Source organism: Balaenoptera physalus, assembly GCF_965194825.1.
Source record: "Balaenoptera physalus genome assembly, chromosome: 18".
NCBI lineage: Eukaryota > Metazoa > Chordata > Mammalia > Artiodactyla > Balaenopteridae > Balaenoptera > Balaenoptera physalus.
Genome location: NC_138899.1, coordinates 62,677,051 through 62,691,182, shown reverse-complemented (window position 1 = coordinate 62,691,182; position 14,132 = coordinate 62,677,051). Strand labels below are relative to the sequence as shown.

Genomic DNA, 14,132 nt, shown 5'->3' with positions numbered 1-14,132 from the left:
CCTTTTATCCTTTTCATTCATTACCCCCCTCCCTCCCCCTTAGCAAATCATACACTCTTCAGTAGAGCTGAGAATTGATAAGTCTACTCTTCACAGTGATTTGGAACTTTCCAATCCCAGGGGAAATTTGACCAAGGTCTAAAATTTATTTTTTCTTATCTATAGGAAGTCAACTCTGAAATGAAAATTTTCTACTCATTCCCTAATAGATTTAAGAATATAGGTTTATCCTGGGATGATTTTTCCACACCTCAGCAGGAGGATTCTCATAGGAGAACAACAGTTAAAACATCTTTTGGGTTTTACAGCTGTTAACTCCCATGCCCCAAACTTAATTCCCTTATTTTCCCTTCACCATATTTGAGCTTAGCTTATTTTCTCTGTTAATTAGAAGTAAAGTAACTTTAACCTGCCCAGTTTCACTCGACATGTGGGATATTGATTTTACCACATACTTTTTCCCCAAGGACTGCACAGGACCATGGAAGACCATATGGAAGAAGAACTTTTCCTTCTCTATGGAAAAAGTGGCAAGGTTAGAAAAATCACGCCCTTGGAGCATGTATTTTCTGTCACATAAAACATACTTCATCAAACCTCTGTTGGTCATCCAGTAGGAAGATCAATGAGATAGTTAGTGTCTGTCTTTGAAGGGCTCTCAGTATAGTGACTAAGATGCTGGCCGATCACTGCTATGGGTGTAGAGAATGCCAGAGGGACCAGCATGGGACTCTGCGGATCGTCTGGGGAGTAGAGAAAGGGTTCCCAGAGGCGGTGACGTCTGAGCTGGATGAGGAGCCACACCAGCTCTACTTGCACAGAAAATGCTGTCCTGCAAAAAGGGTCTGAGTTGAACAATGTTTGCTCCACTGCCAGAGATTTAAAAAAAATTACAGAATACTTAATCTTAGATGGCATGTTCTTAATTCATCGCAGATATTCTTTATTTCGTTTCCATCACATCTGAATATTACAGTCAGCCAGCTTAGGTCCGGTCAGCGTCCAATTGATGTTAAAAGTTTCACATCTCTCAGCATGCACATCGATCTCTTATCTTCTGTTGATTTTATTAAATTTACAAAATATCTGCTCTTCACTGTTGACAGCTTCATATTAACTGCCACCATTAACTTTCATTTTTCTGTTTTCCACTTTTTAAAAAATAAAATATGGTCAAAATCCAGTAAAAGATGTAAATCATCATCACAGCCAGCGTCATGTACAAAAACAGCACAGCTTCTCAACCTGAACCATAGTATTGCCGCGTGCTGACTTGAAGTGCTCATTTGTGAGCTCCTGTAGGAAAGTAGCTTACAAAAGCAATGTATAGAACCTGAAAGGCTTATAGAATGTTCATAGAAAATTTCATTATTTTTTTCTGGGAACAGATTTTGTAAAATAAAAGACTCATGGAATTAGCAAAGAAATTACTGTATTACATGGTGTTATGCTGCCAGGAAATTCTCAAAACGTGAGGTGTTGGCTGTTGTTCTTTAAGAATTTTTTTTTTTTTTGCTAGGCGTGCCCAACATGTGATTTTAATTCTGTTTTTATATGCGGTATTTTAAATTGAATTGTGACAACTTAATAGTTGTCCATAGTTAAATGAAGTATCATAATCCACTTGGTTCTTCATACGGATGGAGAAGCAGAGTTAATACAGGGAGCACACACGCAAAGGAATGATACAGTGCATTTTGGTCTCTAACTTTATGGAGATGTATTTCCTTAATTATGTTTTCCTTGAGCTAATATTAAAATTTTACTGCTTTGCATTTCCCAAACAGATGCCAGTGAAAGATGAGAGAGGTGGCTTGGATGTGAGCAAAGTAGCGAAGGTAAGCTGGCCTGGGGTTAATTCTCACCTATGCTGGTGACAAGTGCAGGAAGGAGGCTCCAAGCTAGGATGCAAATTCCGGGGACACGATCTTGATGACGTATGTTGCCAAGCTCTCGCTCCCTGGTAGTGCTTTTTTCCCCTACAGTTTTTTTATTGCCCACTCTTGGCTCCTACTCAGCCAGTCCCTTACTTAATAGTTGGGCCCAGAGGTAGTTGGGTGCCTTCTGCGGAGATGCCTGCTACCATGCAGGCTGGCTGTGGTGTGACTGAGGCTCCTAAAGTGTGTGCATCCTTATGTTATGTACACTCTTACTATATGCAATGTATATATATACAGAGTATACATATATGCTATATATGTACATATATATGTATACAGTATGTACAATGTGTATAACTATATATGCTCAAGATTATGCCAGACAGAAGAATGTATTTTTCTTCTGTGAGAGAAGATACTCAATTCCTGGAGACTGATATTAAATATTTACTTCAAAAAAGTATAAACATGTGCATGTCATAAATGAAGTCATTGGTTCCCTATGAAGAAGTTTCCCCGCAGACTTAGAAACATGAATTTTTGAAGTAAAAATCTCTACCTTCTGGCAGAGGTTTAAAAAGCAATGTATTCACACCTGTTGTATTTAGGTTATATTGTAATTATTTGTTTCCTATTAAATTGTGAGCTCCACGAAGGAAGACAACCCACGGTGGGCATTACTGCCCTGTTTACGAAGGACTTCATGAGCACGACAGCCAAAGCCCTACAAATGCAAGCAAACACCAGGCCTGCCACGAGTTAGCACTTTTTATGTGAACTTTTTACTCAGCAACAGATGATCTGTGGAAAGAAATCTGGCTTACCCGCTGAGCAGCTGGTGATCTTGGAGTATTTCTCGGTCTCTCTGGCCCTCAGGTTCCTCATATGTAAAATGAGGATAGCAATGTGTATGTCCTACACTTGGGAAGATTAGAAATAATATGGAAGAACTCTTTTAACTAGCACGTTAGCACGTCTACATGAAAAGTTTGATGCCACATCCCAAACATTGTTCTTTCTGAAAATTATAGACTTAAATAGGAAAAAAATATTAAAATGAACACCTCACAGAAAATAAGATTCCTTCATAATATAAGGAGGTGGGTAATTTAAAGTAGAAGCTTAGACTAAAAGGTAACAACAAGATTCTGTCATTAGCCCCACAGTGGCCTTAGGTGCTGCTCAAAAGATAATAGAAGACATCATTCTCCAGACAGGGTCTTACAGTTTGGTGGTGTCATGGGGGGAAGTGGCCAGATTTGGCATTAGGGGAGCTTCCCCTGGTTCAGGCTATGCCACTCACTGAGGGTGATGCTGTTAGCAGTGACAAACTGCTTCCCCTCTGTGTTAGTTTCTTAGTATTAGTTTCTGCCCTGATGAAGTACCACAAACCAGGTGGTTTAAAACCACAGAAATCTATTCTCTGACAGTTCTGGAGGCCAGAAGTCTGAAATCAAGGTGTCAGCAGGGCCACGCTCTCTGAAGGCTGGAGGGAAGAAGCCTGCAGCTTCTTGGGGGCTCCCAGCATCCTTGGTGTTCCGGGACATATAGCTGCATCACTCCAGTCTCTGCCTCCATCTTCACTGTGTGTCATCACATAGTTAGTTAACTTTACATGTCAGCTTGAGTGGGCCCCTGGTGCCCAGGTTAAACATCGTCTCTGGGTGTGTCTGTGAGGGTGGTTCCAGATGAGAATAGCACTGGAACTGGTGGACTCAGTAAATGGGTGGCTCTTCCTGGTGTGGGTGGGTATCATGCAATCTGTTGAGAACCTGAATGGAACAAAAGGCAGAGGAAGGAAGAATTCATCCCTTTTTTCCTGCTTTGTTGATTTACCTGGGACATCTCATTTCATCCTCTGCCCTCAGACTGGGATTTACATCATTGTCTCCTCTGGTTCTCAGGCCTTTGGATTCGGATTGAATTATTCCACCAGCTTTCCTGGGTCTCCAGTTTACAAATGCAGACATAGGACTTCTGAGCCTCCTAATCTTGTGAGCCAAGTCCTATAAATGAATGAATGAATGAATGGATAAATAATTTTTTCCCCTGACTCCTAAGGTGGAAAGCACAAATATCCTTTCTAAAATAAGTAGCTAGGGGCTTCCCTGGTGGCGCAGTGGTTGAGAATCTGCCTGCCAATGCAGGGGACACAGGTTCGAGCCCTGGTCTGGGAAGATCCCACATGCCGCGGAGCCACTAGGCCCGTGAGCCACAACTACTGAGCCTGCGCGTCTGGAACCTGTGCTCCGCAACAAGAGAGGCCGCGACAGTGAGAGGGCCCGCGCACCGTGATGAAGAGTGGCCCCCGCTCGCCGCAACTAGAGAAAGCCCTCGCACAGAAATGAAGACCCAACACAGCCATAAATAAATAAATAAATAAATAAATAAATAATTAAAAAAAAATAAGTAGCTAGTCTGATCTGCTCTCTACTAGACATATGTCTGGTAAGACTGATTTAATACCTGATGGGAAAGGTAGGGCGTAGAAAATCCTTTGCTCCCTTAAATTAAGCTAGAGTTTGGTGATTATTGAGGGAAATGGCTAGACATGCCATTTGATAGGCATGTTGGCTATTTATGCATTTTATTATAATCTTAAAAATTTTTGGAAGTTGAAAAGTATGTAAGTAAAAATGTTTCCAGTGTAGCAAATAAGTAAAAGCTCTCTTTAAAACAACTTTATTGGGACTTCCCTGGTGGTGCAGTGGTTAAGAATCTGCCTGCCAATGCAGGGGACACAGGTTCGATCCTGGGTCCAGGAAGATCCCACATGCTGTGGAGCAACTAAGCCCATGTGCCACAACTACTGAGCCTGCACTCTAGAGCCCGTGAGCCACAACTACGGAGCCTGCGTGCCACAACTACTGAAGCCCACGTGCATAGAGCCCGTGCTCTGCAACAAGAGAAGCCAACGCAATAAGAAGCCCACGCACTGCAACGAAGAGTAGCCCCTGCTTGCTGTGCACAGCAACGAAGACCCAATGCAGCCATAAAAAATAAATAAATAAAAACAGCTTTATCATGTCCACGTTGAATGCTCTTACGGGAGTGCAGATGTTCATGATCTTAATGCATCCTGTTGTGGATTTGATTGTATCCCCCCCAAATTCATATGTTGAAATCCTAACCCCCAAAAGTGATGGTATTAGAAGGTGGGGCCTTCAAGAATTGTTTAAGTCCTGAGGGGAGAAACCTCATGAATGGGATTAGTGCTTTATAAAAGGGGCTCCAGAGAGACCCTGAGCCCTTTCCAGCACGAGAGGACACAGTGAGAAGACTCCGGCTCTGAACCAGGAAGGGCACCTTCATCAGAACATGATCATGCTGGCGCCTTGATCTCGGACTTCCCAGCCTCCAGAACTATAAAAAATAAATTTTTGTTGTTTATAATCCACCCAGTGTATGGTGTTTTGGTTTAGCAAATTGACTAAGATACCCCATTATTTTCGAAGGTGACCTTTTTTGGAAATGGGGTCACTGCAGATGTAAATTGTTTAGTTAAGATGAGGTCATGAGGGTGACCTAATCCAGCATGACTGGGATCCTTATAAAAAAGGGGAAATTTAGACACAGAGACAGACGCATGTGAGGGAAGATGATGTGAGAGACACAGGGAGAATTTGGCCGTCTGCAAGCCGAGGGGAGAGGCCTGGCAGATCTTCCCCTTACAACCCTTAGGAGGAACCAGACCAGGTGATACCTTGACTCTGAACTTCTAGCCTCCAGAACTGTGAGAAGATAAAGTTCTGTTGTTTAAGCCACTCAGTTTGTGGTACTTTGTTACAGCAGTCGCAGCAAACGAATACATGTACTTTCTGGGTGTTTTTGTCCTACCAATCCCCAAATCTGAGTGGGGGGATGAGGGAACCCACCAGTTGCTCAAACTGAATGGTCAGAACTGACCCGTGAACTGAAACCTTCTGGGACTTTTTCCTTGGTGTCACCTTTGGCATTGTTCTTTCCCAAGGACTTGTTTTGCTAAGACTTAGGCAGCAGATGAAACAGCAGTCTTCTCACTTTTTTCCTGCTTTCACAAGCAGCTTAGTTTCCAGAGCTACATTTAAGACATAACAGACACTGAAAGTGCTTGCCAGACATTCACCTCCCCAAAGTTCAGCCTTGGATGATTCCTGTGTCCCTGAGGAAAATTAATAGGTGAGATCTGATTCCATCCAGGACCTCTGGCTCTTGGTTGCAGTGAGAGTGGTCCTGAAGCAGTCAAGCTTGTAAAGGCAGTTCCCAAAATAGATAGGGTTTGTTCCTCCTCAAACCAATGCTAACTCTTCTACAGAAATGAAGGGGGCAAAGAAAATGTATTTTTTATTATTAGTCAATATATATATATATTTATTTTATTTACTTATTTTTTTAAATTCTTTTTCAGCCAGTACAGGCTACTCTGTCATCTTTGAAGATGTTAGATGTGGGAAAGTGGCCAATTTTCTCCCTTTGTTCTGAGGAAGAACTGCAGTTAGTTCGTCAGGCCTGTGTCTTTGGCAGCGCTGGCAATGAAGTTTTATATACTACAGTAAATGATGAGGTAATGTTGAAGAAAAAATTATATTTTCAGTAACGGATTTGCTGAATTGAAGATCTTGGGGGAACTAAGGAGTTAAGGAAGGAATTAAGGTAAAAAAAAAATGCACGGAGAGTAGATTCTTATTTATTAAATAATGAAGCAGTTTTCCTAGGGGAACTGTGCCTGTTTGAATGTACAGGTTTGTCAGAAATAGAACTGCTTGAACTAACTGTGGTTTTTCCCACAGATTTTTGTGCTTGGCACAAACTGCTGTGGTTGTTTGGGATTAGGTGATGTCCAGAGCACCATTGAACCTCGGAGACTGGAGTCTTTAAGTGGCAAAAAAATTGCCTGCCTCAGCTATGGGAGTGGTCCACATGTTGTCCTTGCAACAGCAGGTAACCTAGGAACACAGGGTGGAATTTTAGCCGTTGCTTTCTTTGTGGAGAAACAAGACTAGGACCACCCCTTACACTGAGAACATACGTTTTGATTGGCTTTCTGACTCTGCCCTGGGAACTTGACTGTGCTTTGGACAATATGAAATATCAATATCAATATCAAAGTAAGATAATGTAGCAGATGGAATCTAGCAGTCATTGGCACTTTGGGTGTAAGAATGACAGTGCGATAAGCCCAGTAAACTCCTTTTGTTTATATGTGTAATTATTTTGCATTAGAATGCTGAACTCACTCAGGACTTTTTGAACTTGAGATTCTTGATCTATGAACAGAGCGATGAAAGCTAGATTCCAAGATCCCCTCTAACTCTTGGCGTTCTGTGATCCTGACTTTAAACAGTGACTGATGGCTCTAGTTGGTATTAGTAGTATAAGGAATTAAATATTCTCATGGCTATTTCATGCATTCAGACTGATAAGACAACATAATTAAAACACACCTTAGAGTTTCCCTCAAGCTGGGTATTCATTTTATTAGTGTTCTTTAAATGGAAAATAAATTTTACAAATACTCTCGTATATTTATTTCACATTTTAAAAATAAGTTTTAGGGATTTTTGGTTGCCAGTAGTAGCAGGCTGGATTATTCACACCATTTCTGCACTGAAAACAAATACAAATTCTAGATAAAATATTTTTAAAAATTTTCTAAAAGCATCAGAACACTGATAAGGCAGAAAGGAATTATTAGACCAAATATATTTAAGAGAAAGTATGAACTAAGAAGTTAGAGGGGACCTTGAAGCTAATTTTGCCTTAAAGCCATCTGCCTATGCACTTAAACAGTGTTGTGGTCTGATGTACTTATGAGGTGAAGGGGTCACAAGTCAAAGACCTCACATGTTAGGCTGGGACCACAAAGGGCTACACTCTTAGGGCAAGGATGAGTCATTTCTTTCATCTCTAAGGGACTCAACAGAAGAATTCCTTGGCTCTGAGCAAAGCAAGGAGAAAAAAAAGAAAGAAAACCTCTCCCTGAGGTGTTGTATCCATGGATTTGTATTCCAATTCACCTTAGATTGGATGGTCCAAGAAATCTCAAGCCTTGGATTTATTAAAGAGGTACCTTTAAAGTGCCTTAAGAACATGAGAGAAGTTAATGCAAATTCTTTCTAGATGAAGGTACCTTCATTCTAGGCCTGAAGGAATGTAATGCCATCAAAAAATAATTTTTCAATGGCAATTAGTAGCACATAGTCAAAGACAACCAGGTACAAGGAAACAAGGCACCCTGAATAAGAACCTGCAAAAAAGACAGCGAAAAAACAACTGCTAAATATCAGATATTAGAATTACCAGACACCACTTATAAGATGGCTGTAGTTATTATGTTTGAAAAAATAAAAAATGAGCTTGAAGATACCTGAAGAGGTCATAGAAGACTTGAAAGAGAACCAAATAAACAATATAATTATCAAAATGAAAAAATCAGTGGACAAGTTTTGCAGCAGTTTGAACACAGCAAGATAAAATTAATAAACTGGAAGATAGATCAGAAGAAATTATCTGGAATGTAGCACAAAGAGACAATATGGTAGAAAAATACAGATGAAAGGAGTATATACTGTATTATTCCATTTATGTTAAGTTCAAAACCAAGAAAGACTAAATCCTGTTATCCAGGATGTATATGTGGGGGTCTTTTGGGGTGATCATAAGATTATATTTCTTGACTTGAGTGGTAGTACATGGATGTGTACTTTGTAATTATTTATAAAACTGTATATATTTTAAGAACTTTTCTGAATATGTATTATACTGCACAATAAGTAATATAACAAAGATTCAAAAAGTTAACTTGGAGATCATTTTATAGATAAGGAAATTAAGGTTCAGAGAAGTTAAATGACCTTACAGTCTTTTGAATTTCAATCTTTTTTTTTTTTTCCTCTTACTCTTAGCAGCCTTTTCTCTGTTGTTTATTAAAAACCTATCTTCCAGCTATTATAACTGCATCCATTTAAATTTCGTCTTGTTGCTTTGAGGTAGAATGTAGTTAAACTTTCCAAATGTATTCTTTTATAAAATGAGTTCTGTGGAATAGGGAAGTTGATTAGCTTTTGCATGTGAAGTTTTAGTTTCCTTTTGTGGAAGTGTGTAATATATATATTTTCATATAAGAATAGACGTTTTGAAAGTTGGTTATGTTTCTTTTTCTTTTCAGAAGGAGAAGTCTTTACCTGGGGTCACAATGGTTACAGTCAGCTGGGCAATGGGACAACTAATCATGGTCTAGTGCCCTGTCAAATCTCTACTAATTTGTCAAACAAACAAGTCATTGAAGTGGCCTGTGGGTCTTACCATTCTTTGGTGCTAACATCTGATGGAGAGGTGAGAATCGTCGGCATAAATCTCACTGATCATAAGATTTCAATAAGATTTTAATTTCAGTACGATTATATAGATTCCTGTAGCAGTCCTGGAAATATGATCATTTGGTTAAAATAACCACCTACCTCAAATTCAGTCTTAACTCTTGTTAGCAGTTCATAGTCATGGTGTTTATATTATGAAGTATGCCTGTATGTAGTAAGGATTTCTATAACTGCAAAATTTAAAAGGATGTATTGTTACTCCTATGTTGCTATACTCAAGGGGGTTATTTGCAAAAAGAAAAATCCCCAAATGCTGGAAAATATGGCTGAAGCAAAGTAGATATAAATTTTATAAGGATTATATGCTATTTGATTATAACCATTGCTGTTTGTGTAGGTAAATGCCAGTAACCTAATTTTATAAAGTAATATGCATTGGGACTTCCTGGGCGGTCCAGTGGTTAAGACTTTGCCTTCCAATGCAGGGGGTGCGGGTTTGATCCCTGGTCGGGGAGCTAAGATCCCATGTGCCTCGTGGCCAAAAAACCAAAACATAAAACAGAAGCAACATTGTAACAAATTCAATAAAGACTTTAAAAATGGTCCACATCAAAAAAATCTTAAAAGAAAAATAAAGTAATACATTTTGTAAGAATGCGTTCTATGAAAACCTCCCTGCCTGTGTTGTGAGCATTTATGGGTATCAGGCATTTTGAGGGCAAAGATGAGGCACCGTAAGTGCCAATTGAGACACTTTATATATTAGTGTGTTTCATTTATTGATCTCTTCTTTCAAATAGGTATTTGCCTGGGGTTATAATAACTCCGGGCAGGTAGGGTCTGCATCAACAGCTAATCAGCCGATCCCTCGAAGAGTCACGGGCTGCTTACAGAATAAAGTAGTTGTGAACATAGCCTGTGGGCAGATGTGCTCCATGGCAGTGGTGAACACTGGGGAGGTAAGAAAGTTACTTCCTGTGTTGCTTAAAAAAGGCTGTCTACCTTCTCAGTGTCATACCGACATGGAATGCTTCTTTTTGTCTTTCGTGGGCATTGAGTCTCTCATCTTCTCTCAGGTCTATGTCTGGGGTTACAATGGAAACGGGCAGCTGGGACTCGGCAGCAGCGGTAACCAGCCAACCCCCTGTAGGGTAGCAGCTTTGCAAGGCATTCGTGTCCAGCGGGTACGTCCACTGTTGGTTCACGTGCTGCCTGTTTTTAAGGCTACGGGGGCAAAGATACCAATGTACTAAAAACTCAGTTATCTTAGCAGGATGAAAAGGTAAGCTGCTTGGCTATCTTGACTGAAGTAAAGGTTAAAGCTCTTTTCCTGAATTTAGTTGTAGATGTTTATCAGAAAATTTATATTTCCAGTGCACTCTCATACATAGCTGTTGGGATGTAAATTTTTATCATCTTTTCCAAGGAAACTTTGGCAGTATGTACCAAGAGGCTTAAAAATATTCATACCCTTTGATCTGTAATTCTACTTAAATTTAGGGCATTATCCTAAGGAACCAAAGAGAAAGTGACTTGCAGAAGGTATAGTAAAGATATAGCAAAAAAAAAAAAGAAAAAAGAATTGATAACAAATAATAGTAGCACAATTTGTCTAATCAAACAGTAAGTTAATGGTTAAATAAATTAATATCAATACTAAATCTATATTAACAGAAATGATGCTTACAAAGGATTTTTAATGGTAGGGAAATAATGCTATATGCAATGTTAAGTAAAAAGAAAGATACAGGACTGCTTATACAGATATGATCATTTTTTTAAAAAGCTATCAGTGCATATCTCTATATTTATATATAAATAGAAAAAAATCCAGATCTTGAGATGACTTTCATAATTATATTTTCCTATATTTTTTTCACATTGAACATCTTTTACTTTTATAATAAAAGGAGAAAATAATTCTTAAAAAATAGAAGCGTCTATTTCTTATTCACTTCACACCCCTTGATCTCTGTGAGCATAATGAATGCCGTATTAAAGGTGAATAAACTGCACTCTTGTCACTGAAGGACTCATGTTGATCTCACTGCAGTTTTCACCACACACGGGGCCTAAGCTAGATCTGGAGGGATGTTGGTTAACTTAATGCCTGCCTCTCTGGCAGACTGCCTCGTCCCTTTTTTCTTTTCTTTTTTTTTTTTTCATTTTTTGATTCTTAACGTATCTTGTGAAACATGTTTCTTTCTGTTTGTAGGCCTGAGTGGATTTGGTTTTTCTCTTTCCAGGTTGCCTGTGGCTATGCACACACATTAGTATTAACAGATGAAGGTCAAGTGTATGCTTGGGGCGCAAATTCTTATGGCCAGTTGGGCACTGGCAATAAAAGTAACCAGTCCTACCCTACTCCTGTTGTTGTGGAAAAGGACAGGTAATATATGCATTTTCAAAATAAGTTCCGTGTTCTTTCGTGATTAAACTAAACTTAGGCATTGTATAGAATTATGGGCAATTGACTGCTAGTATTAGAATATTCTTGAACAATACCATTCATTCCTGTTTAAAATTAGCTTTAGAATTTTGGGGCAAGTTGATTGATGTTAAATATTTTGTTTTCACATACCCATATTTCATCTATACCTCCAATAGCTACTTTACACCAACTACAATGACTAATCCTCCAACAGCTTTTCCACATTATTCTTCTCGCTCAAAAAAGACCTTTTCCCCCCATTCTCATTGTTTCCTATTTCACATTCTTAAGAAGAAGTTGATAACATTGGAGGTCTATCTTCTATGGTTTAGGAAGATGAAAGTATCTCAGATGGGGGTATAAAGCCATTCACGCAGCTACTTATAAAATTTGCCAGTTGAAAGGAATACGGCTGTTTCATTACTTCAACTCCCAGGCTATCACTGTGAAGCAGAGCAAAATGGTTAAAAAATTAAAACTGAGTGTGTGCACTTGTTTGCAAGGTTGTATTAAGTGAGTAGCATATCCAGAGTTTTCCCCCAGATTATCCTACTATTTTTCAAGGTCTCTTGAAATTTCTCAAACATGGATATATCACTGCCTTTTCACTCTTCATTTCTTGACACAGGAGCATGGAACAAGAACATTTTGTTATCTGTTCCATTAAGCCAGGGTTGAAATCATTGTGGAAATTAATATTGCTGTTTTCATTTTTATTTTACATATTAATTTTTGCTATATCTGATTTTAAATAAATATATGGATAAATTATTTTGCATTTGTAGCAGTTCTTTTATATGTTTCTATTGGAATATTTAACAATGAAAATGAAGAACCAGATGGTCATTTTCAGCTCCCTTGATTTTCATTTGAGTATTGTGAACCTGGCTGCTTTTATTTAACCTATGTTAAATTGGTTAAAAAACCTTTTTTTCCCCCATATCTTACAGTAAGACCCTAGACTCCTTAAGAATTGGGGAAGAGGAAAGATAGTGAAGGTCACGAGCTGGCAGGCACACAGGAGATGCAAGCAGCTGTGTTACTTTCATTTCTCTTAAAGGTGGTTCAGAGCCGCTCAGTAAAAAGAGAAGAGACAGTCTTGAGGCTTTGAACAATCACAAAAATGCCTCCGGCCAGCAAATCCAGTCAGTGGGGACTTGTAGTACTTAGACAAAATAGCGAAGAAGTGTTAAAGGATCCGAGGTAACATGGGTATGAAAACAGACTATCTGTATGGCACTTTACCATTTTTCTCGTGCTGCCACATTTAACATAAACTTGAACTCCTCTGTCTGGACTCACAGAGCCCGCTGCCATCTGCCCACCAGCGACGCGCCCCACCTTGCGCCGCTGGTCCTGACAGTACGAGAGTGAGTGCCAGGTCTTCTGACTGTGGTCACGCTGGGACAGACAGACTGTAGGGCGGCTCAGTGGGAAAGAGCGAAAGAGGCAGAGAAGCAGGGCACGGAAGTTATGTGAGTGTCAGGGCACGTGGGTGGCACTGGAGAGTTATCTATTGCTTTCTGTCTTTTTAAAAAACTTCATAACTCAAAACATTTTTTTGAATTATATATGTAAAAGTAGAAATAGCTAAATACTTGCACACTTGGTCTTGTCCACGTAAACATGATTTTGGCTACGGATATCAGGGATGAGTTTTGAATGAGATGGTCCTGCTTTTCTCAGTTTTCCGTGCTTGAATTTCAGGTGGTGATTGCTGAGCTTGCAGGCTCTCCATTGCACAAATATTGCGAGGGAGGAACCTATAGGTTTGCTGGGACTTGTTCGGCACCTTCCCGCCCTTTTCAATGACTGAAACTTTGCAGAGACGTTATGACTTATCTCTCAGGAACTCCTGACTCTTGGGGCCCATCACGGGGAGCCTTGGCTAATTAGAACAAACAGGATTGAACTTGGGGCGGGGTGGGTCGTCAGCTCTTGGTTACGTGTTCACAGAAGCGGAAAGGGGAAATCTGTCTACGTGGGATTATTTGCTCAAACAACAACCCAAGAAAAACCTGATTAAGTCTGTTTATGGTGAGGAATGCTAACACTTTATGTCACTGTTTATGTTCACATAGAAGTGATTTTAATAATTAAAATGATTCTCTTCTCTAACCCAGTCATTCCCAATCTTTCTGAATTTTCAGGACTTTGATTTACCAGCATGTCTTTAAAGTTCCCTAAAAACAGAGTTTAAGTTAGATTGATCTAAAACTAACTTTGCCTTGAATTTTTGTGAATTTTGTGACTTCTTGAGGTCATTAATCATGTGTTGACCTCTTACAGAACCAGGATTGGGAAACAGTGCTCTGGATCTTTTTATAATCATGATTTCTTCTCCATTATTCTCCTCCCTCACAAATTACCTTTTTTCTTTCCTCGTTGTTTTCTGTTTTGCCTTCTGTCTCACTCTCTGCTGTTTCATTTCTAGTACTTCTCAGACATTAAGCTGTGCCATTGTTGCGGATCATTCCGTTGAGGTGACACCAAACCTATTTATTATGAACATATAGTAATTTT

At 39.4% G+C, this 14,132-nt stretch overlaps 1 protein-coding gene and 1 long non-coding RNA gene across 8 annotated transcripts in view; one reads left to right on the top strand and one right to left on the bottom strand.

Moving 5' to 3' along the window:
- Window positions 1-14,132, top strand: part of RCBTB2 (RCC1 and BTB domain containing protein 2) — a 39,234-nt gene that overhangs the window by 11,206 nt on the left and 13,896 nt on the right. For 4 of the 7 annotated variants that reach the window (XM_082434405.1, XM_082434407.1, XM_082434408.1 and 1 more), the window contains 8 exons: window positions 468-535; window positions 1,788-1,838; window positions 6,268-6,423; window positions 6,650-6,800; window positions 9,028-9,194; window positions 9,979-10,137; window positions 10,255-10,362; window positions 11,425-11,567. In XM_082434405.1, coding sequence (XP_082290531.1) covers window positions 482-535; window positions 1,788-1,838; window positions 6,268-6,423; window positions 6,650-6,800; window positions 9,028-9,194; window positions 9,979-10,137; window positions 10,255-10,362; window positions 11,425-11,567 — 989 coding nt within the window. In that variant the 5' untranslated portion in view covers window positions 468-481. The remainder of the gene's footprint in view (window positions 1-467; window positions 536-1,787; window positions 1,839-6,267; window positions 6,424-6,649; window positions 6,801-9,027; window positions 9,195-9,978; window positions 10,138-10,254; window positions 10,363-11,424; window positions 11,568-14,132) is intronic. The other 3 variants (XM_082434404.1, XM_082434410.1, XM_082434409.1) reach the window with 1 other exon arrangement.
- Window positions 1,850-13,646, bottom strand: LOC309647309. The gene is made up of 3 exons (XR_014255948.1): window positions 13,208-13,646; window positions 5,986-6,168; window positions 1,850-3,886 (listed from the first exon to the last, which is right to left on the bottom strand). It is a non-coding gene; the product is annotated as an uncharacterized lncRNA (long non-coding RNA).